Source organism: Dermacentor variabilis, chromosome 1 (assembly GCF_050947875.1).
Source record: "Dermacentor variabilis isolate Ectoservices chromosome 1, ASM5094787v1, whole genome shotgun sequence".
NCBI classification, from domain to species: domain Eukaryota; kingdom Metazoa; phylum Arthropoda; class Arachnida; order Ixodida; family Ixodidae; genus Dermacentor; species Dermacentor variabilis.
The window spans coordinates 255,850,726-255,874,804 of NC_134568.1; the positions used below are offsets into that span (position 1 = coordinate 255,850,726).

Below are 24,079 nucleotides of genomic sequence, written 5' to 3' on the forward strand. Positions count from 1 at the left end.
GAACTGCTAAATATAACAAAATCATTCAAGCCTGGTCATCACTTTGTTAAATAGAGTTTTAACTGTGCATGCAAACATTAAACCTAAAATAATCTGGCCCACATAGTACAAAGTCAGTGCTAAAATAGCAAAGGGGGCATACAAGACAAGAAGCTTGTTACTGCCAGCTATGAACCATTTCCCTTGCCATTTATAGTAAGGGTCACTATGTCGAGTTCCTTCCACTTCACTTTGTCAGTTGCCCACTCCTTCCTCAGCTGCTTGGTGCCAAAGTCTTCCTTGATATTCTCGAGTCAGTGGCCACCAGAGTGAATCATAACTGCTTTAACACTGATAGAGAATTTGTTCATTCACATTGTGTGCTGAAACCAACAGTTGCATCTTCGCGAGCCTTTGCTGCTGTTTCCTCGATTTTAACCATTATTTAGATGCAGTTGTTTTGGACTATTTTTTTCCACTTCAAACATGAACCTTGATCAACTACCGTATATATGACAAAGCCATTCCTTCCCTGTAAGCTCATTGCTCCATGGCAGTGGGCTGTTTGCATAAAACTTCAAATTGGGAAGATTAATACAGGATGTACATAATTCAAAGAGCAGAACAGGCAATTTTCTATTATGACGTTACAAAAAAAATTCTAAATGATTCCATGTTTCCTTTACTCCTACTTACAATCATACATCAAGAAAATACTGCAGAGCAAACATATGGCCAGTTGCATGTGCTATTATGTTTATTAGAGAGATGAGATGTCAAATCTTGTACAAAAATCTTTATTCTTGCCTTAATATTCTTCATCAGAGTCCATGCCAGCCCTGCGCCTGTCAAACTGCAATGAAAAAATAAACACCACCTCTGTATCAACAAAATTCTTATACTGCATCCTGTAAAACTAAGACTAGTAACAGTGCAATCACACAAAATGACTAGAAATAATATGCAGCACCTTTAATTTGATAACTCAGTCAAATTGACGTTGTGTTAGCAGGCGGATATACCAGCTTAATCGCCTGCAGGTTCTGAATGTCGCCATGCGCTGGGCAATTATCAATGACGAACAGAACATTACAACCCACGGCCGTAAACTTGCTTGATACCTCCTAGTTACTGTCACGGCTGGGCAAAGATACTTTGCAAATGTATCATGATACATATACAAGTGAATTAGTTTATCCATTACAATACCTCCCATATGTATATTAAGATGCATTAAAACCTCGTAATTGGAAGGCCTCGGGACAGAGAGAAATACCCAGATTAAGTGGGATTCCCAATGATTCCAAACGACGCGAAAGCAAAGAAATCAGCCAGGAAACGTAATACATGGGTGGCACATTTTATTGTTGTATGTCCACCTACTTGGAAAAAAGTTCTTCAATGCGAGACTGACACTTTCGGTAATTTGCTGCACTAAAAGTCATGTTTTCAAGCCAATCAACCAGGCGTAACAACTCAGCCTCACAACTGTTGTATTCAACGATGCTGCGTACAACACTCAGTGCATCGATCACTTCCGCCAAAGAAGGCGCTTGGGTGGGCTCATCATCGCTGTCTTCAACGCTGATGGCCGAGTCGGTTCTTCTAGCAGCGATCTCGCTGTCTAGGTCAGTGTAGCATGTAGGAACTGTGCTCTCGATATTCATGTAATCGGAGAAGCCGATTGAACTGCACTCTTAATCCTCGGTGTGTAAGATCTCATATCGAGTGCAAAGTGCCTCCCCTTCCTCATCAAATGGGCAAGTGACAGCACAGTCAGCTGAGGTGGTGGTGGCAACTTCCTTCGCAACTCCGGCGTGCTCAAAACACCGTCGAATAACCGTGACCTCCACTTGCCTCCGCGCGTGAACAATGAGGCATATTGCACCGAGGAGGTCAATGGCATGCTCCTTGCCGTTACCGTAGCAAAGGAGTATCCGCTTCAACAAATTGTAGCGATATATCTTTGTGTGAAATATAACCATCGGCTGCGATAGTGACGTCGTGTTAGCAGGCGAAAATACCAGCTTAATTTCCTGTAGGTTCTCAATGTCGCCATGCGCTGGGCAATTATCAATGACGAACAGAACATTACACCCCACGGCCGCAAACTTGCGGTTAAGGTGCCGCACATACTCTTAAAAAATTGTTCCTGTCATCCAAGCTTTCTTGTCGTTCTTGTAAATTAGGTCGTCCTTGAGTGGCAGTCGTGCATTTCTAAAACAACGTGGCTTCTCTGCCTTGCCAACAACAAGCATGGCAGTTTGTGCTCACTGCACATGTCCGCACTGAACAAAACAGTCATTCTGTCTTTGTTCTGTTTCCACCCATTAATATCTGCCTCCTTCACAGCGAACGTCTTCGTAGACAGCATTTTGTAGAATAAAGCAGCCTCATCAAGATTGTACACGTCTGCTGCTTTGTACTTGGCAAGTATTGGAATCAAGGTGTGCTGCTTCCAGCCGTCGACAACACTTTGGTCCGCGCTGCCACTCTCACCGCAAACAGTAACGAACATTAAAGTGTTGCGATCCTTGAAGCAACAGAACCACCCATTGCTGCATTTAAACTTGGTATGGCCAAGTTGCAGCACCAGCTGGTTAGCTTTCTCCCACAAAACGGTCCTGTTGACAGGAAGGTGGGCTGCATTCGCTTTCTGCAGCCAAGCAATCAAGGCAGCTTCGACATTAGCATATGTAGGAGTGCGTATTCGTGTACGCTTTGCCGAGTGCATCTTGCTGTACGCGTTGAGTATTTTCTGCTTGTTCTTGATGATGTTACACAGTGCTGACAAGGGCACTCGGTGTTTTTTGGCGAGACCAGTTTTTGATGCCATTGACTTGCTGGCCTCTTCAATCAAACAAACCTTTTCTTGGAGTGACAAACTCTAGTACTTTGACATCTTGTGAGCGCACCACAGTTAAACAATTCACAATGAAAAAGGCGCAGTCGCAGACAAACACAGCACAATGTTTGCCAATTGAGATCCAACTGACCAGACCAAACAAGACCCACAAAGCTGAAAAAGCATCACCTTCGAGATCCGTTCTTAAAGAAACTGTGTAGATTTTAATTTAGTTGAAGCCTCCGAGATTGGCAACTCCTACTGCATAGCTCGGAATCCGCGGCCAAGTATGCAAATTAACTGGGAAGCGGCAGATTGGCTGCACCAATTATGCGGTTAAATATACATGTAAAAATTCAGGACCGCACATATAATACTACTTATCCAGGATTCCCAATTAGCCGAGTACTAATTACCAAGGTTCTACTGTACTTTAATACATTAATCTCTCATTATAGCTCCCTTGCAAAGGTTGCTGCAAGTTTACAGGTGTTTACTTACAAATTTCTCATCCGCTAGCAGATATCCTTTCTTTCAAATCCCAAATTTCAAATGCAGCTGATAAAAACAAGATTTATTTGTCTTGGAGTGAAGTAATGGAGTGAAGCGATGTAAACCTTTGAAGTGATGTACCATTGAAAACAGTTTGCTCATTTTTTTAAAAAATTCCATAGACAGAAATGGCACTGTACATTTAAAATTAAGGTGCATGTTAATGCGTGAAAAATCCCACGGTAATGGCTAAAAAAGCCTCATACCCTGGCACCATAATACATCCAGAGTAAGCCCTGTTTCGAGCTCATTGGTGGTGTCGAAGCAACATCCTGCATATGGTTTCTGTATCCTATGCTAATTAATCAATGCATGGATCACGTTATGAGAATGTACTTTTCAGTGTGATGGAACGAATGAATGAAGAGAGCCTAATTTTGAGCTCTGTATATACATCTGTTGTAACTTCTACTTTAATACTATCATGAATAAACTGATTCTGCTCCTTAACCGCGACAGATAAGATATCGAAACGGGGTTTTCTCTGTTCATACATCCAATAAGGGTACTGTGAACCAACCGCAGCCCTTTTGAGTTTCTCTGCTTTAACTGATTTACATCATGCCAAAGTGTGAATTTTCATTACTAAACTTGGTTACACATCCCAATGTTGTGCTTTGGCTTTCACAGACACCATAATGGAGGGCTCCCAGATAACTGATCACTCGGGTCCATCAATATGTGCCACAACCTCCATACATGTGTATCTTTGCGATTTGCCTAAATAACAATGCATGTTTATAACCTTACTTTTTCAATATGAAAACTACAGCAGTTTGGGGTAACTGGTTGAAAAAGAGACAGAGACCCAATTTGGCCACTTGCCTGTTTCGATGGGTAATGGTTTATCAATGGCGTGTCTTTAAAATTGCAGTAAAGTTCTATGCTGAAAAGTTGCAAATATTGCTTGTGATGCAAGCATAAATAAAATAAAAAGTTTATTGGACACATGCACATCTTTCTCCAAAGCCTGGTGACTCTTCTCATCACCACTACCATAACTTTAAAAGAAAATCCGCTGTTAAGCAAAATTTATAATACAAGCAAATACATGATATAATTTCTAATGTTGCTCCATAAGTAAGTATCACCAAGACTAAGTGAAACAAAACATTTAGTGAACTGCTTTTACTTTATATATAGTAGCTTTGATAAAACGGGCCTCTGACAGCTGTACAAAATGATTTTACATATTTCACAAATTACATGTCAGATGTCAAGTGAACAAATATAGGTCAAAATAAATGTACTAATAAAACCTACCTTCACGGTAGTTTTTTTTTGTGTTTGCTCACTGACTCTTTCCAAAAGGTTGATAAGGCTGGATTCTTGAAGCTGCAATGATGAAAATGCATTTGGTTCACAATCTCTTTTTTTGAGGCTAGTTGGCAGACACCTATGAAACTAAAGTTGCTGCACAAAAACATGTGGGCAGAAGCAAAGAAAACAAACAAACTCGGACAGGAACAGACACTCCACCCTGTCTGAAGTGACTATGCTATGTACCATTTGTGTTTGCTTCTTTGACTCCATCCGTGCATTTTTTGACGAGCAAGTTGAGCCTCATGGCCAAATCCTAGATTTACTTGATGAACCACCCCCCCCCCCCCACCAAGTGACAATAAACCAACACAGCACATCTCAATGCACCTTTACAATAACCACAGCCAGGAACAGCACCAGATGGAGCAATTAATCAATTATGGGGTTTTACGTGCCAAAACCACTTTTTGTTTATGAGCACACCGTAGTGGAGGACTCCGGAAATTTCGACCACCTGGGGTTCTTTAACGTGCACCTAAATCTAAGCACACGGGTGTTCCAGAGGGAGGAAGGAGGTGGTGGACACCCTCCCCCCAAATAATGTTACTAGCCCTATAGGGTGCGAAAGCCCAGTGCTGTCGTTTTTGCATAGCAAAATTGAACTACGTGACCTTGCTACACCTTGGTAGTGCATGCATGACTTGGAGTGACGTAATTTAGCTTTTTTAGAGCGCAGCTCTTAGGCACCCGTTCATGCAGCAAGCGTCGTCTGCGTAACCGAGCGAACGAGCACAGCAAAAGATGAAGATAAATGCAGAGCGCAGCAGGGATGAAAAATGTGAGGAGGAAAGTGGAGGGGAGGGTGCAGCAGAACCACGAGGTGGAAAGCAGAATAGAGTATGGCGAAAGCGTGAGAATAAAAGCATAGTGCGGCAACAATGGCTACAAGATGGTACCAGAGTAGCGCGCATCGCCTGGGAGGTCTGTCGGTGGTGGCTGCTGTGTACCATGCCCATGCATCACCCATGTGCTGGCTCTCACAATCTACAGATTAGCAAGGCAGTCGCGCTGCACTTCACTCCATTTGCAACATGCCACATGGGACAGATTGTCTGCACCAGCAAATATATCGCGAAATGAAAACATGTATAGGGCTGCGTTCAAATTTCGCATTAGGGAGTATCGTAATCGTAAGTGGATTTTTTGTTCTTTTTAATATACAAACGGCACCCCTGATTATTGACTCTCCCTAACTACCGCTTAGCAATGAAAAAGCTTATTTTCGAGCCTTCAGAATGCTTCATTTTAACATCAAGGGGCTCATCTCGAAGTACTCAGTCAATTTTGAGACACACTTTCATTTTGGTCAGTGTTTGTATAGAGCCCAGTTAGAGGCTCTGTGCTGAGCAAATTTAAACTGTCTTGAGCTTTTATCACGATCCTGAACATGGTACATACATAGTTACAAATCTATACCCAAGCAGTAATTTTAGGCATGCACATTACAGTTTCACGATGCCTTATTTTCTCTCCTGGTGCTCACTTTATTAAGAGCAGAAAACTATAGCAAGACTTCCCCTCCGTGTCATTTAGTGCAGAGAAACATGAGCCATACATGACTACCCGGCACAGTCTGCTGCCTATCTGCTAGATGAGACGCTCATCCCAAAGGCTAACAGTATTTTGCATTAAGTGACAGACTTGACCAAGGTTCCACGAAATATTATAGGGACAGTCTTGTTGCAGCTAAAAGAGGTGTATAAAAGGTGCTGCAACACAGAATTATGTAGATATGAAACAGCATATAACAGTGGACAGCTGAACGTTACTGGCTGTGTCTGACAAATGGGCGACTCCTTTCTCTTATCAGAATTACCATCAAGAGTCAGCTCTCATCATTCTGTACATTTATAGCGCTGTTTTAAAAGCAACCTACTATGTTTTAATGATCACTCAGTTTGTGGAGAAACTAGTAGGCTTGCCAATGCTTGCAAAATATTGTTACGAAAGATGTTTATTTACACGATGAAACGAGGTCCAGGAGGAAGCCACAGGCAAGGCCCAGCCAGGCGCAGAGTACCCCGAGATCACGCACGAGCACTTTACTTCTTCTTTCTCTGCCTCAACCACGCAGTGCTGCGACATTTTCCCCAGGGGCAGACAAAGCTCGCTGAGCGAGTTAAAGGGACCTGCGATGGTATTGCTTGAGTCTGGCCACGTGAACAACTTGCGTCGCACGTGAGCGCTGATTACTTGTCACTTTGGCAACAACATAGTTCATATCACTCAAGCGACTGAGTATAACAAATGGTCCCGCGTAAATGGCGAGAAACTTGCGGTACAATCCCTTTTTGCGAAAAGGTGTCCACAACCAAAAATTATCACCGTGAGTAAAGCTGACTGGGATATGCCGCGCATCGTAGCAAATCTTGCTGTTGCCTTGTGAGGACAACGTCCTAAGATGCGCCAGTCGACGTGCTTCTTCAGCATGACACAGAGTTTTGGCGATTGAAGGACCTTCTTGACACGATAAAGGTAGACTAGTGTCCAGAAAGCTCTGGGGAGCGTGTGCGTACAGCATAAAGAACGGCGCATATCCAGTAACTTCGTGCTTTGCACTATTGTATGCGTATGCTACAAAAGGTAAGACGGCGTCCCAATTTTTGTGGTCAGCAGCGACATACATTGATAACATGTTGGTAAGGGCTCGATTCGTCCGCTCCGTGAGGCCATTGGTTTGCGGGTGGTAAGGAGTGGAATGACGATATACAGAACCATCAAGCCGTAAAAGTTCTTCAACAACGTCGGCAAATTGCCATCCACGGCCACTGATGACAACCCGTGGAGCACCGTGACGGAGTATGACGTGATGGAACAAAAATGAAGAGACATCTGCTGCAGTGGCAGATGGAAGTGCTGCCGTTTCCATGTAGCAAGTAAGATAATCTACACATACTATAATCCAGCGGTAACCAGCTGACGCTTTTGGGAGCAGGCTGAGCAAGTCGATGCTGACTTTTTCAAAGGGTAATGCCGGTGGCCTAACTAGTTGCAAATAGCCTGCTGGAGCCGTCATCGTTTGCTTGTGGCGCTGGCAAACAGTACAGCTGGCGACATACTGTTTCGTTGTTTTCCAGAAAATCTCTGGCGAAGTCGGTGTAGTGTACGTGTGAAGCCAAGGTGCCCGGATGTGATATCGTCATGCATGGAAAAAAGGACAGCAGGGTGCAGGTTTTCGGGCACAACTAGAAGCAATGGAGGACCATCAGCCGAGTAATTGTTTTTTGTATAGCAAACCATTACAAAAAGTAAACGGTGTTGTTCCTGCTGGCTCACGTGCAGCTGCCCGTAGGAATTTCAAGGTAGGGTTGCAACGTTGCTCGCCCTCGAAGGTACTCAGGTCTGGAAAGTCGGAAGAGATGGAAATTAGGTAGTCATCGAAGTCATCATCGTCAGTGTTAGTGTGTGGCTAACGGAGACGGGATAGGCAATCAGCATCCGCTTGACATCGTCCGCTCTTGTAGTCGACAGAAGAGCTGTACTCTTGAAGGCGCAAAGCCCAGCGGGCCAACCGGCCAGCAGGCCAATCGGCCAGATGGGTCACGCAGCCCAATGAGCCAACAGAGTGAATGACGGTCAGTCACTATCGTGAATGTGCGGCCGTGTAGATATGGACGGAACTTCTGAATGGCAAAGATGACTGCTAGACACACGAGTTCAGTAACGGTGTAGTTTTTCTCCACTTTTGTAAGTGTCCGACTAGCATAGGCAATGACATGCTGACGGCCACCGCAGATCTGAACAAGCACAGCGCCAACACCCCCACTGCTGGCATCAGTATGCAGCTCAGTTGACGCCTCCGGATCAAAATGCCGCAGAACCGGTCCAGAAGCCAACAAAAATTTCAGTTGTTCGAACGCTGATTCGCAGTCAGCAGTCCACAAGTATGGGGTGCCTTTGTGAAGGAGAGACATGAGTGGAGAGGCAAGCTGTGCGAAATTCTTGATAAAGCGCCGGAAATATGAGCAAAGGCCCAAAAAGCTTCACAGGTCTTTCACCGTGTGTGACTGTTGGAAGTCGCAAACCACTGCTATCTTTTCAGGGTCTGGTCGTATGCCATCTTTATCGACCAGAAAGCCTGGTACGAGGGCTTGACAGTCACCGAAATGACATTTCGAGTTTAAAATAAGGCCAGCTTGTTGGATACAGTCAAGAACGACTGACAGGTGCTGATTGTGCTCGTGAAATGTCCGGCCGCAGATAATGACGTCGTCTAAATAGCACATGCAAATTTCCCATTTGAATCCGCAGAGCACGGTATCCAGAAATCGCTTGAATGTCGCTAGAATGTTGCATAAGCCAAAGGGCATAACGTTGAACTCAAACAGACTGTCAGGTGTCACAAAGGCTGTCTTCTTGTCTGAGGGGTGCATGGGAATTTGCCAATATCCTGACCGTAAATCAGCAGAAGAAAAATACAATGCGGAGTGGAGGCAATCGATGGCGTCGTCTATTCGTGGTAGGGGGTACACGCCTTTCCTTGTGACGGTGTTTAGGCGGCAATAGACCACAAAGAATCTCTATGAGTTGTCTTTTTTCTTGACTAGGATCACAGGAGCAGCCCAGTGGCTACATGATTCCTGGATCGCTCCTTTCTGTAACATTTCTTCGACCTGCTCGGCAATGACTTTTCTCTCTGAAGGTTAAATGCGATATGGCTTCTGACGAATTGGTGTCGCTTGCCCTGTATGGATGCAGTGTTGCATACGCGACGCCAGTGATGTATGGAACGCTCGTTGGTCTTCAGCAAAATCAAACACTGTGGCGTAGCGAGCAAGCACTGCTTGAATCAGACACTGCTCACTAGAAGTCAGCAGAATTATCATGGCTGCAATCGGGGTTGGATTTTTTTTCGGCAGTTGACATTTCGACCGTTCCAACGCTGACAATGGCTTGTTCGTCAAAACTTGCCAGTTTAAGTTTTAGCGGAAATGTTATGGATTGGGTTGAAATGTTCACTGTCCACAAATGAGTACAACCATCAGTGGTGACAACGAGGGAGCAAGGGACTATCACATTTTTCTTGAGCGCGTTGTAATAATCGGGCTCGTTAAACCACAACAAGAACCCGTACGAGGGCGAGAAGTGTTGACAGATACAAACATTGCAGTCTCACGGGGCAAACACACATCTTGCAACATGGAGAAAACGTCCATGGCATCACTGGTGTTATCTGTCATTGAAGTTCACGCGTCGCGGCGAAAAGAAATCGCGCCAGCACCACAATCCGAAGTCGCCCCCCACTCATGCAAGAAATCAATTCCTAAAATAATGTAATGCATTGTACGTGCAAGCACAGTAAATTCACTTCAAACTGTCTGGTCCCCTATCACAGCTGAAACAGAACAGACCCTAAGCGGGCAGAACATTTAAACGCCAACTCCGCAAAAGGTAGCGTTCCGATCCCAAGAAAACATAACTTTTTGTCCAAGATGATTTTTGAAGGACAGGCTCATAACAGAAACTGCAGCCCCGGTATCAACTAAAGTAAAAGCACTCACATTTTCAACTGAAACACACTTTGTTTTTAAACAATTTTGCATAAGGGGGTCTTGATGAAGATCAATATATTGCGACCTCACCCCTGTCGGTCGCACCAGCTAGTTTCCCAGTGGCGGCAGTGACAATGAGCGACGACGAGGTGACGGAGAGCGCGGTTGTCACGTCGGTGGTGGTGTAAGGCTGCGCTCGGAAATGGGAGAGTCACTGTGGTTCGCACGTTCCTGCTGCAGCCATTGGAAGGAACTGGGATACGGCCAGGGCTCGTCAGCGGGCACGCAGGGTGTATAGGCATTAAACCGTGGAGCATGCAGCTGGCGGCGGTGGCAATGCCTAGCAATTTGTCCAGGCACACCGCAGCTGTAGCAAATGTGGGAGTCACGGCTTGTCGCGGGCAACACCAGTGACATGGTTGTCAGGGGTAGAAACGAACTCTCAGGCTGGTTGTAGTAAGGGAGAGCCCACAGAACAAATCGTTGTGGTGCATCTTGCCGGCGTCCCAGACCTTTCGGTTGCGGTGGCAAGTTGCTGCTCTCCGGACGATCAGCATAGGTCCTGAGAGGCTCTCGGTAACTCTGACGTGCCCAGGTGGTCGGTGGCACACAAGAGCAATCGTCAAATGCACACTGATGGCACGCATGAGCGTCGTCAACAACCTTAAGGCATTTAATCGCTTTTTTAATCACTTTCTGAATAACCGGAGAGATGTCGTCATGGGCTGGGACAGACACTTGCAATAGAAGTGACATTGTCCAAGCGTCCGAACCTTGGTCCAATCCTTCTCATTTTCAGTGCTTCAAACGCCCGCCAGTGTTTCTTCAAATCAGACGGAGTACTAAGATCTTCCTTTGTTATAAGATAATTATAAACATCTTCAGCGATTCCTTTAAGCAGATGTCCTACTTTGTCTTTGTCTGTCATGGTGACGCTGACGATTCCACATAAAGACAGCCTCTATGTACGTTGTACAAGTTTTGCCAGGTAATTGAGCTTGTCGGGAAAGCGTCTGCTCAGTCTTCTTTTTCTTAGAGGTCAAATACCCGAAGCACTTGGTGAATTCTTCTACAAAATTATCCCAGCTTGTCAGAACGTTCTCGTGGTTTACAAACCAGAAAAGCGTGGTTCCAGCAAGAAAAAAAAAAAAACTTATCAAGCTGCTTTGTAGTGCTCCAGTGGTCGTGGCGACTCACTCTGTTGTAGTGTTTCAGCCAGTTGTCAAAGTCTTCATTCGCCTTCCCCGAAAAGGTGGGTGGCTCACGCAGCGGTGTCCAGTAGCCAGCCTGACCTGCGTGATTTCTGTCTGGTTCGCCGCAGGTAGGGTCGGCATTGCCTTCTCTGGAATCAGCCATGTCTGCTGCTTGTGGTCGTAAACCAGCCAAGCGCCTACTCTGTCGGACAGTTGGTAGAGCTAGGTCATTCAGGATCGTCCAGGGTTTGCCCCGCACCTCCACCAAAGATGTTACGAAAGATGCTTATTTACAGGGTGAAATGAGGTCCAGGAGGAAGCCACAGGCAAGGCCCAGCCGGTGCAGAATACCCGGAGATCACGCGCACGCACTCTACTTCTTCTTTCTCTGCCTCAGTCGCGCAGTGCTGCGACAACATGGTGTGTTTGCCAATCTTTGCAGAATAGTTGCCTCGCTGGTGGTGAACACAAGAGTATGACAAAAGGATGTCGAAGAATGTAGAATTTTCTCATAACATTGGAAACAGTCAAATGAAAATAAAAGCCCCTCTAGCTTCAAAATAATTGTGGGGATTGGTCAAAAGTGTGCGGACATAAAACAGAAAACCTAGTCTGGGTGCTACTGAAGCAGATGCTCTGCATGTGATCCAAGCTTGCATGGCAGAGAAGTGAAGTTATAGAAAAGGCTATATGTCCTTGCACCCAATGCCAACAAGCTAAGTATTCTCTTAATGGCTGGATAAAAACACCTGACTAGTGCACATTTTTTTTTCCATTGGACAACGTAAGCTAGCAATTTAAAATTGACCAAAATGCCATTGGAGATGTTCTGAACTGTTCTGGCTTCTTCCAATGCCAGTGCAGGTGCGGCACAGCAGGAATAATACTTCTGATTAGCTAGGAGCCTGTGGAAAAAGTGCTATTTGAGTACCGTACGTATTTAACTGAATATAACGTGCACCTTTTTTGGAAGAAAATGGGCTCGAAAATTGCCTGCACATTACAATCGTATATGAAACCAACACCGTGTTCGCGGCATCAGCAACAGTTGACATGAATCATGTCTAATAAAAATGGCGACGTCATTGCCACTGATCATAATCATGCTGGTGTGCTCTCTTCCATTGTGGCGGCGCCACATTCAAACGACAAAGAGAATGAGGTACTAGGTGTCCTCTGGGGGTACTCTGCGTCCTTGTATTCAGGGCTCGTCGTTTCGTACAGAATCGGATATGGCACACTGTCTCCAAAATTCTTTCAATCAGGACGTCTTGGTTTATATTCATGATTGTAAAAAACAATCGCAAACAATGACAATCAAAACAAGTGCAAGCAAGAGCCGACGCGAGCAGACAATAGTATGGAACGAGCGGTTTGGCTGACACAAGATGAAAGTGTGAATTGAGTGGTCGGGCATGTCCACATGACACCAGTTTTCTGCACGCAGGTCACTGAAGGGGCCACTCTCACTGGTCTTTCCCATTCACGGCTTAATTTCTGCCGTGACAAGCAATCAAAAATCAGTCCAGGGCTGATGTCTCCCGGGGCCTGAAAAAGCTGCTGCGGGGCAGCTTCCACGGCACGCATTTTCCCACTAGTGTGGCGGGGACATAATACCTCCATGGAAGTTGACAGCACTCCCCACTACCTCTTTATCATGAAAAGCTTAGAGCTGCCCATGACTAAAAAATAAAGTATTTACATTTTACTTTAGAGGAAATGCATCTCAGAGATCTACCTTCATTAATAATAAAGCAAACTCAGTGAAATTTATGCAGAATATAGAGTTCGATGTCCAATTTTCAAATATCTTTCCAGTTTTTCCATGTATTATCTAGCTACCTTTCTGTGACCCCTGAAAGTGGTAAAAATTATGGTCTCTTGTGCAAGGTTTATGCTCCATATCAAGCATATGAGAGCATGATAAAATGGCATATATAACTCCTTATGGACAACTAATCACAAGTAAGCTCACAAATAATTTTCTTTTAGCTTCCTCATTTAAAGAACAATTTTTTCCATCTTGATTAATATTATTGAGAACATCAATGAGTGGTTTCCTACAAAGCACATAACTAATATTGTCAAAAATTACACAATGACCTAGATACTTGTACTCTACGCATACTTGTGTAGAATCTTGTGGTGAGCTTCATCAGTAGAACATGAATGAAAAAGTGAGGTCCCTATAGCTACCACGCTTCGAGTTTAATTTTTCAGTCGTTTAAATAAAAAAAATGCCCCGATTTTTTTCTTTTGCACATGAAGATGGAATGCTGGAGGGGTATTTTTGTACCAAGCATATAAAAAATAACTTTTTAGAAGATAAATGTGATTTTTTGACCAATATCTGCCCTCACTTTAGAAGACAATGTGTTTGAAAATGGCATAATGCTTATAAACCATCGTCATAAAATGAATGCACCGGAATCCACAGAATCCATAACAGCTACACCTATCACAACTTCTTGTAATGGCAAATTCCTCTTTGAACAATGAGAACATGCACACAGCGTGATTTTAGATCAATGCCATGTTAACATGCCATAAGCTACACACAAAATGCCATACAAGGTACAATACAACAAAAAAGTTTTCACATAGCTCATGCATGTTCCTTAAGCTTCTGCGTGAAAAAAGATAAACTGATATACCTTGCTTTGAATCTGTCCCATCTGGACCATTCTCACTATCATGTTTTCAACAAGGGCTGCTTTCTCAGGCTTGGCCAAAGCAATAGTATTCACTGTAAATAACACCATAATTCAGTTATGGCACATGAGAGAGAGTCATAAAGGCAACATTGCATTTGATGTCAACAGTGTTTACCACACTTGTGTTTCACAATTACATCAAGGTGGCCAAATCACACACAAGCAAGCGACCACACATGATGCACACAGAGCAATTCGCAGAGTCAGCACTGTTTTCCTATGACAAAATGGAGAGCAAAGAGCTAATTGAGAGAGATTAAACATTCATTTTGCCTACCTGTGGTTCTTTATTGCGTGCAATAATCGGTACACAAGAGTTCTTGCATTTCACCCCTATCAAAATGCAGTAACAGAGATTTCGAATCAAAATTGCAACCACAGGCTCAGCAGGATGGCCACAGAACTATTGCAGCAGGTGTGACAGTGAAGAACTTATCTTCAGCTTCCTACATACTACACAATGAAACCAAGCATTCAAAAAAATTTATCGATGGGGTCATTCCTATGCAAAACTGCAGTTTGAATACAAGTTTTTATACAAACTTTCATGCTTTTCCTGAAAACCATTTCCAAATTTTTTTTCAAGTCCACCAGTATTAACGAAATCAATAGCTAACTGAGGCAGTATTCTTAGTTATTTACTTTCAGGGATCCAATCATCACTTTCGTAATGTTTTGCGTGACAAGCAATGTTGGCCCCTCCAAGCAACAGCATTCCTGGTTTAGTGCCAGGAATGCTGTTGCTATGGCATGCTATGACAGGAATGCTATGACAGGAAAACTGTCATAACATGCCAGGAACGTCGTTGCTTCTAATTGCCAACACGTCCATTAATAGTCCCATGAGTGATTGTCTGAGAATACTGCCTTTGCAATTATACTGAAACACATTTACACTGCTGTTAAATTCATGCTTTTTTGAGGGAGCAAAAAAATTTCCTTTTCACAAAGAACAAAATATATTGCACCTTCCACATAATACATACAGTCCGTGTGTTTGCTTGAAGCTCTATTAACCCATTGGCTACCAATGCCGGCAAACCGCCAGGCCCAACAACTGGGGTCATATTGCTAAAGCCAGTAATTCGGCAGGTTGGAGGTATGGTTGGTTTAAAAATTTACTTACAGATGAGGCCACAGTCAATATATGCTATAGTTGATTAAAAATCTCAGCAAATGGCACTACTTGTCCATGACAGTGAAGGTGAGATTTTTTATATTTTTATCATTTATTATTTAGCAGAAGTTTGCATAGTGACCCTAAGAAGCAAAAATAATGGGTAAAAAGAGCCCCACAGCATACATTATCTTTATAGCCAATGGGTTAAGAATGCCTGGTTACAGCTCTTCGTAGCTGAACAACCTCTTAACTCTTCCCAAACTTAATGATTTGGTAAAGATTGTGTGATACAATAAATACTATACAAAAGTAAGGCAATAGAGAGGCATCTTGATGTATAGGTGAAATGGCTAGTAAAAGAGCATCTCCTTGTGGAAAGGACTGCTGCGTCACCTTTGGCCCAGCCAAGTGCAATAAAATTTCATTAAGTAGTGTTCCAAATGTGCAGTATTCTACTACTGAAGCATTCTTGGTAAAGCTGCAAGGCTGGTAAACATCCATTTTTTTTAATTATTAACAGCCACATAATCACACATTTCAGAGATTAACACATAATCAGAGGACATGTGCACCTGGTGTTTAACAGATATGAAGTAAATCCCAGCATTTCATCTCCGAGATTTACAGCGCATTATGGATGCCGCCCAGTTTCAGAGGTCATGCAGAGGAGAAGTGCTGGTTCTCAATGTTCTGGGCCATGAGTCACTTCCAGTGAGTGGTAATGGTGCCATTTCCTTTTTTTGTTCTGGTCTCAGTATCAAAAACATCTACAATTACAAGCTTTTGTGACACATCCACTCGTATGCTAAACAAAATTTTTCATTAGATGCTGCTCAAATCTACACTATCTGAAACTCAGCTTTTTATGGTGTCCAAAATTTTAATGTTGCTGCCTTTAAAGGAACACTGAATAAGAATGTTAAGTCCAGCTGTACTGGTAAATTAAGGTTCTGCAACATTAAAACAGCCACTCTGACCATGAAAGCCAGCTTGGTAAGCCACAAAAGATGGAAAAACAAGACAGGTGGAAACAGTGCCCCAAGTTCTCACAGCAACTGCCTGTGACATTACTGATTTTGTCAGCATCTACTTCAGTCCAGTTAAATAATAATTGGACGGCTAAAAAGCACTACACTGCATTCAAAAGGAACCAAGGACTGAACACAGTTTTCATAACCTTTAGTGTGTCAAAATGACTCGAATACATTACCTTGAAATCTATGATAAACATGTTAAAACAGACGTTTGGGCGAGTTGGTCAGACATATTATAAACAGAACAGCGCGGTTTTCACGGGGACAAGCAGGGAGAAATGCTCAGAGCTCGTCCGTGTCGTTTCTCCCTGCTTGTCCCCGTGAAAACTACGCTGTTCTGTTTCAAACATGATAAACACTAGCACTATGGTTTCAATGCAAAATTTAAGAATCAAAAGTTTGTCTGTCATTTTCTCAATACATAATCAACATTCTTCTGTCAAATGAGCACTAAACATGTATCTCTGAAAGACTACTTTTTCAGCTTAAACTGGGGGAAGAAGAAGAAGAAGCAAAGTGCAGATGCGTCTCGCATTGGCTTCACTAATTTTGAATGAATCTCGGCGTGCATTTGAAGAATTCACCGACGCCTTATTATTAAGAAGAAATTGGAAGTTCCACGGATTACCGTGATATCATTCTCAAGTAAGTGGACCATTTATTTTTGGCACATCGACCAGTTTTATGTAACGCCATGCCGACCCGGCCACTAAGCTTGACCCAACGAAGCTGGTGGCTTGAGCCCCCACAAGGTGGCCTCTTTTCGGGTTAGCGCTGCAAGATGGCAGCAGAGAACGTGAAAGGAGAGGATATAATGAGAGAAGAGTATGAGGGCAAAGCAGGCTGGCACATTGCGAAGACAGGAGGATGTGCCAACAAGCAGACCAAACCGCACGGAGCCAAGGATTAGGCAGCGCCCTTCTCAAGCTATAACGCAGTCAATAATAGTTGGCGCAAGGGCCAGAGAGCAAGGCAAATCATGGCGGCGAGCAGGATGCCCAGTTTGCCAAAGGCACAGTAAAATAGTGCGCCCACGTGACGACTTTAAGGTCACCGACTACGGGATCAATCACCTGGAATGCTGCATCGCCAACGTCATGGCGATCTCCTAGAACGAATCTAAAGATGACACGGTGTGTCCCAACTATAAACAGAACATTCCAGTGATTAGCACGCCATCGAAGGAGCGCGCCGAAAAATACAGGACTATCACGTGACTGAGGATGGGAGACCAGCAGTTCGAAGCCAACGCGTATGCGTCGGCTCCGGAAGATACATCTAAGGGAGGGATAAGAGGAGTAACACACGAGGAGTCTCCTAGAGAAATAGTGGAGATGTCTAGTAACAACAAGGAATCCAACAGTCCTGATGGCCAATAGGATGGGAAACACCCCGAACGTCATCATTCTTTTTGACGGGCATCACGTCCCAAACTACGTGAGATACGGAAGGGTACTGGTCAAGTGCTCACTATACCGGAAGCAAATAGACGTGTATTACCAGTGCGGATGCCTCGGTCACAGAGCCAATGTCTGCCCAAACCCGAACAGCAGGACTACAAATGCGAAGCGAAGTGCCAGCTCTGCGGCAAAGACCACCCTACGGCGGATCGCCGATATAATGCCAGATACAAGGTGCCGTACTTGGTAAAGAGGCGCCGTGGGAAGCGAGCCAGACAAGAGGAAGAAGCGATACATTACAAAAGGGAAGTGGAAAGACTGCACAGGCCAGGTCAGGAAGACTGGAGACAACAGTCGGAACATCGGACGAGGGACAGATCCTGACCGGAAGACTTCCCCAAGCTCCAAGCAAGGGAAAGGGTCACTTGACGTCCAACAACAGAACCAGATCGAGAACGCGGTCCAAATCGAGATCCAGACCAAAGACCAGTAATACCGGGTCTCCCAGAGCACAGGGGGGGAGGAGGATCCCAGAGCCTCAAAGGAAAGAGCAGTGTCAATGGGAGCTGCAGAACGAGCTGGGTGAATGTGGCTTCCAAGGGGCCTGCGGAGGCAGAGACTGCTTTTCAAAATAGAGTTAAGATGCTAGAGAAAGAATTGGCGTAGATCAAGCAGAGCAATGTTGCGTTTATGGATGAAATGAGAAAACTCAGGGAAGAGAACGACCGCTTGAGGAGCGGGAAAGTGCCACGCAACAAGGAAGCCTCGCGAGTTATAACAGAGGAAAAAGACACAGCAATGGAAGAAGACATTGAACTCACCCCCATTAAACGTAAAACTGAGAACGCTCCGATTGAAACCAGAGTAAAGAAACCCAAGCCAGCCATAACACTCCAAGACGGAAGGAATTTGAACCCAAGATCGAAGCTAACATCAAACAGAATGAGACCGAACTTGAAACTAAACTTGAACTAGAAGCGAGACTTGAGGCAAAGATAGAGCCAAAGACAGAGGCACTAGATAAGGCGGTACTACAGCAAGTGCAACAAATAATAGCTCACTTCAAAGTGAAACTAGCAATATGGGGACCGCAAACAAGTAGTAGGGGACCATTGAAGAAGGCCATCAAGCCGTACATTAGGATCCCGGTACCAGCCAAGGGATTAGAAAAGCTGTAACGCCGCCATGGAGAGACGAAATAGATACACAATTTGGCAATGGAATTGTAGACGATACGATTGAAAACGATACATTCTACAACAACACCTTAAAGACAAAGACAGCCCGGATATTATAATGATGCAGGAAACGCACGGGCTAGCAATATTGTCGGGATACAAGTCCTTTGGTAGTGCCAAAGGGGATACGAAGGCACTAACGACGTTGCTAAAGTGAAATCACACGGTCATGCAACATGACACAGAGGTTAAGTCAATCGATCACATCCTCCTAGAACTCATGCCCACGCAGAAAACGAAGGACAGTCTCTTTGTATTAAATATTTACAGCAGTCCAAAATGCAGACCCATAAATTTCGAACGCTGTTTAGAAAAACCCTAGCCATAGCGGAAAACCGAGCGGTAGTGACCGGAGGCAATTTCAATGCCCAGGATGCAGCATGGGGCTACAAAATCAAAACTCAGAAAGGCAGGAACCTCTGGCTAGATGTGGAACAGGAAAGCCTGACCCTCGTGACTGACCCATCAAGAATAGGTACTATTGTTTGTATGGATACCATGTCAGATTTAACATTCACCAAGAATATAGGGGACATGCAGTGGACAAATACAGAGGGGCATATCAGTGGTTACAGAGGGGCACATCACCGCGACATCACCCAAAATTGACAAAAAAAGCAGCCTGTCGCATGGCGGCAGTTACAAACTAGGGCTTATGCTCATTCACTACCTCATGCTCAGCAGCCCAACACCACAGCCACTGAGCAACCACGGCGGGTGTTCTTGATGCATGCACGGGTGTTCTGCTCGTTGCATCTGTCACATAGCATGTGCTGCAAATGCACTAGACATTATAGCAAACACTGTGCAAAAGGACCTAACATATGTCAGTAAAATGTACGCAGTATGCCCCCATGATGTCCTTTGCGGACATGCAAGTGATATCCTGGGGACCCAGAAAGAGCAGCCAAGCGATCACGTGAGGGATGTCCGCAAGATGTATTCAACACATCTCTAGGATATCCATTTCCCAGAAGTGGATGTCCATAGGAAATCCACAATGTCAATGTTGTCACTGGGACTGCTCTTTAAAGATCCATTATGACCTAAGCATTGCTCCTCAATGAAATGCAATGTACTGAATTCACTCAAAATAGAAAATTTCCTGGGTAAAGCATTAAGGACTTTCCACAACAGCAAGCAGATTACCAATGAACAATTCCTTCTGAGGTTATTGCAGGAAGTACAACATGAAAGGCCAGATAACTACACCAAGTACCATTAGCACCCTTTGTAAATGGTTGCTCGTGATCAAAGCAAAAATAAGCAGCCAGCTGTTTGTTGGCTAATCAGAAATTTGGCATGTAGGAGACATTCTTAGCCAGAAGGGAGATATGCACAGAACTAAATTTGAAGCTGCCATTTATATCCCAGGCAAGTGGCAATATACACTTCACATTAGGAAAAAGAAATCCAAACAAGAAACGCATGCATCAGTATTATGTTTCTAAAGTGTAATGCAAATTTCCTGACCCATGCAACTAGCATTGCTGCATAGCGGCAGCAATTATATATAACATTTTGCTTTCTTTTCTTTCTTTTTGCATTTTATATTAAATTGAAAAAAAAAATTGGCATTTGAATGCATGAAAAATTGGCATTTGAACACTTTGTGTCTTTTCAGACTGTGCAACTGTCCGCAGTATTGTGCAATTGCCAAGAATTCATGAACCACATGGACCAATGCACTCTGTTGGTCACCAGCTGGCACAACGGCAAAGTTGTTCTATGGGCCAAAACAACAAAACCACACTTAGTACGGCCATTTACAGCCATCACATATGTCACCTCGATAAGCATCACATGCTGCAAACCTCTCGACCTTCACTTCCACAGAGTCATTATAATAAGATGATGGCATGTGACATATGCAGTGAGCGACGGGGCAGTGCAGTCTATTAAATGTGAAAGTGATAAAGCTAGAAAAGTAAACTGTTATACGCGTGACTGTGCAGCGAGTGGTAACAAGGTAGGGTGTAAAGTGGGGTGCACTGTAGCTAAATGAGCACATTAGGCTGAACCTCACATCTGGCTCTTGCTTCCTGAGTCAGCACTTGATTCAAGATCTGATTTTTGAAGTCTTCTGCCTTTGCCTTCTGCTCGGCTTCACGGTCAGCATTTGATGGTCCATTCCCCTAACAAAGAAATAACATTAATGATGTTAGGTGGACTATGTGGTCGCTGGATTCATGACGCATGTTACTGGCACTAAATAAAATGGAGCACAAACAGGTAAAAATAAAGGTGAGCTTACAAACGTGAGTTCATCCTCACAAAACAAAGTTGGAAGAATGAACACACGGAAACGGATAGAGCGTAACCCTTGCGATAAACGAATAAATTTGCTCACAAAAGCAAGCATAAATGAACTTGCCCAAAAGAACGTTTATGCGATAATGCAGTCAAGCACACCAACTGCTAGTCAGCATTCCACCTACCGTTGTTCAACACTGTTAAATTACACTCTAGCAGCGGAGAACCACACAAACGAAATAATTTTTGATTAGCGCGTTTGTTTACATTTTGAGTAGCTACAAACGCACGTGTCCAGTGCCTCACTGTGGTTCTGCCGCGAAAAGCTAGTAAGTCATGACAATGTGAGCGTCTGCACATTTACCAGTTTCCTTAAACGCGGCCTTACGTGCTTGGGTTGGGCAGGCGGCGATTTCAAATTACTGTTGGTTATGTAACGAGTTGGTGGTCCAAACGTAATTCAATACGCCCTGCTATCACCAGCGTCGTTTGGGACCTACGCCATATCCTCATAAACGCGTAAGTTCCATGAAGTATCTTACGCCGAATTCCTTTTGAAGATCTCCAAGGCGCCTAGCCCGAAGAGCCGCTAACTCTTCGTCATCCATAATTTTCTTCTGTCACTTCTTGCTTACCCTCCACCCTCCACTTCAGAAGTGACTGTTTTTTGCTATCGTTCTCTTCATACTCTTTTGAACAGCTCTGGATCGTATTGGCTTCAGCCACATATAAGCCAAATTATTACAATGTGTCTACTATGACGTATTTTTGACTTCGCATTTAAGGCGTTAAAGCATTGCCTTTGAGATCCGTTTTATTTTTATTTTTTTCTTCAAGAATGTGGTTGCTGGGCGTCGGATTTGTACACCACCTACTTACAGTACGCTTTTGAGGCTGGGATGAGCGGGAAGCAAAACAGAGACTAAACAAGCTAGATGATCATTGACGATTTTGCTTTGTTCACATAATCAGCTCCTTTTTTTTTGCCAGTAATATTCACGATCCACCAAACGTTGTGAGTAACAAAAACACATCTCAAAGGCTATGCTTTTGCTGATCACAGGTGTTGAGTCAGCCATTGAGTCAGCGCACAGCAAGCATCCCCTTTTATGGAATTGGCGCGCCGAGACACAAATATTGGCCTCGAGCTCCACCACTTGAAAAGCTGGCGCCACCGTCGGCGTGACGTGCTAGGAGGGATCACGAGGACATAGCGGCCGCGTCGGCTGCTTCGGGCGCGCCGAAGCGAGCTGAAAACGAGTTTAAATTCCCTCGTACGCTGCGGTCCTCATTTATTGGCGAAATTTTCCCGCTTCGAGTGTCTTCTTTACAACGCTTGAAAGCACTACAATAGGTAGTGGCCGCCTTTGAAGGCGCGCAACATGGTAGGCTACTGCTCGGTGCCGCAGGGCCGGACGCGCGTAACGGAGGCCGGTGTCAGTCACACGTAGCCGCAGGACAAGAAGCTGCGTGAAGCTTGGCTCGCGAAACATAAAACTGGCAAACAGTCATCGGCTACAACTCGGGTATGCAGCAAGCACAGACGCGAGGAAGATTTCTGCTACGGCGCCCGGTCTGCGATGTTCTGAAAACGCGCACTGAGACGCCGGTTTGGTCTATGAACTTGTCGATGCTATAGATACTGGCAAGTTCAGTGGAGTGGAAAGGCAGCGGTAAGAAGCACATTTAAAAAAAGCATGGCATATGGTTATCTTTGTGTTATGAATTAATGCACTGGAATACTAAATAGGAGCGGCGGGAAATTGCACGCTCAGAACACCGATAAACATACAGTGCGACGCAACTCGAGAAATAATATTGAAAAGTCAAAGAATATGGAAGAAAAAAAGATTGAATCGTCGCGACGGCACATCATCATTTGAGCCATGTAGGCATCGAAGTCTCTACAATGAAATTATTTTTTAACAGCTCTGATAGCGCCCACGCAACAATGGTTGCTTGTATACTGTCAAATGCTCATATTCTGCGGCCTAAAGCTCATGGCACGGTGCGAAAACGCGCGCGCGGAGAAAGCGAAACAGTGCGCGGACAAGCATGCAGACGCGCAGTCGGTCGCTGCGAATCTGCGCGATCGCTGCATTGAGGCTTCGTTCTATTACGCTCCATTTAGTTATACAAACACTATAAGAACATATTTCACATAGTTTGCTCTCAGCGTTTACCTGTACCTTTCACGCAAGAAGGCGGTTCGGGAGACTCCATCGCGGTGACCGCGCGCAGTGGCGTTCACTGTACGTATTCGGTAAAGAGATAGCGTCTGTAAACGATTGTGTGCTTTCAGTTTGCCCAAGATTATTATTCTCTTCTCTCGTTTCGAAAGTACTTGCAGAAATGTCCGGGAGAGCTGGCGCGTGGTGTTTTCAGTGAGCGCTGACAGCAAAACCTATGAGGAGCGCGCCGCGTGATCCCTCATACTACGCCAGCGAGGCGCTTCCGATAGATGGCGACTCCGTAACTCCTCGACGCCAATATTTGGTTGGTGGGCTGCCAGTGAAGGTCCTCGGCGGTTGGCGCGCTTAGGCAGTAGTGACCGCGCTCGTGTCCACCGTCCACGGGTGGTCCACGGTCTGCTCATAGAATGAAGAAACAACTTTGGTCAGCTATCCTGCCGCCGAAGCCATTGGGACACTGACGGAGTGACGTTCCTGGGCTGTGCCAGAACCACCTAGACTAGGAGTCTAGGTGGTTCTGGCTGTGCCGATGCCAGCGACGCTGAGCCGCTGCCGAAGTGGCCACTGAAGTCGTGGTGGGCCGTGACATTGTTGCGATGTCTTTTCCAATGCTATTCCTTTCCGCTATTCTATTCCAAGGGTTCTGCAAAAGCCGTATTTCGATAATGCTAAATTGTTCGAGATTCATTTGTAACATATCAATTTTGTCCGCTGTAGATGTACTATTAGATGCGATTCACAGAA

The 24,079-nt window shown here is 44.6% G+C and overlaps 1 protein-coding gene across 1 annotated transcript; it reads right to left on the reverse strand.

Annotated features, from left to right (window-relative positions):
* Positions 1–760: 760 nt before the first annotated feature.
* Positions 761–21,845, reverse strand: PDCD-5 (programmed cell death 5). Its single transcript, XM_075673488.1, has 5 exons — positions 21,686–21,845; positions 20,917–21,025; positions 14,039–14,130; positions 4,640–4,711; positions 761–832 (listed from the first exon to the last, which is right to left on the reverse strand). The coding sequence occupies exons 1-5, from the start codon at positions 21,749–21,751 to the stop codon at positions 788–790; spliced, it is 384 nt and encodes a 127-aa protein (XP_075529603.1). The 5' UTR covers positions 21,752–21,845; the 3' UTR covers positions 761–787.
* Between the last annotated feature and the right edge of the window lie 2,234 nt (positions 21,846–24,079).

Excerpts from the sequence above, each read along its gene's own strand:
- PDCD-5 (XM_075673488.1), bottom strand. The coding sequence starts at position 21,751 with ATGGATGACGAAGAGTTAGCGGCTCTTCGGGCTAGGCGCCTTGGAGAT. Across the intron at positions 14,131-20,916 it reads TCAGGAAGCAAGAGCCAGAT|TGAATACTATTGCTTTGGCC; the intron begins GTGAGGTTCAGC and ends TGTTATTTACAG. Across the intron at positions 4,712-14,038 it reads TGGGACAGATTCAAAGCAAG|CTTCAAGAATCCAGCCTTAT; the intron begins GTATATCAGTTT and ends TCATCATTGCAG.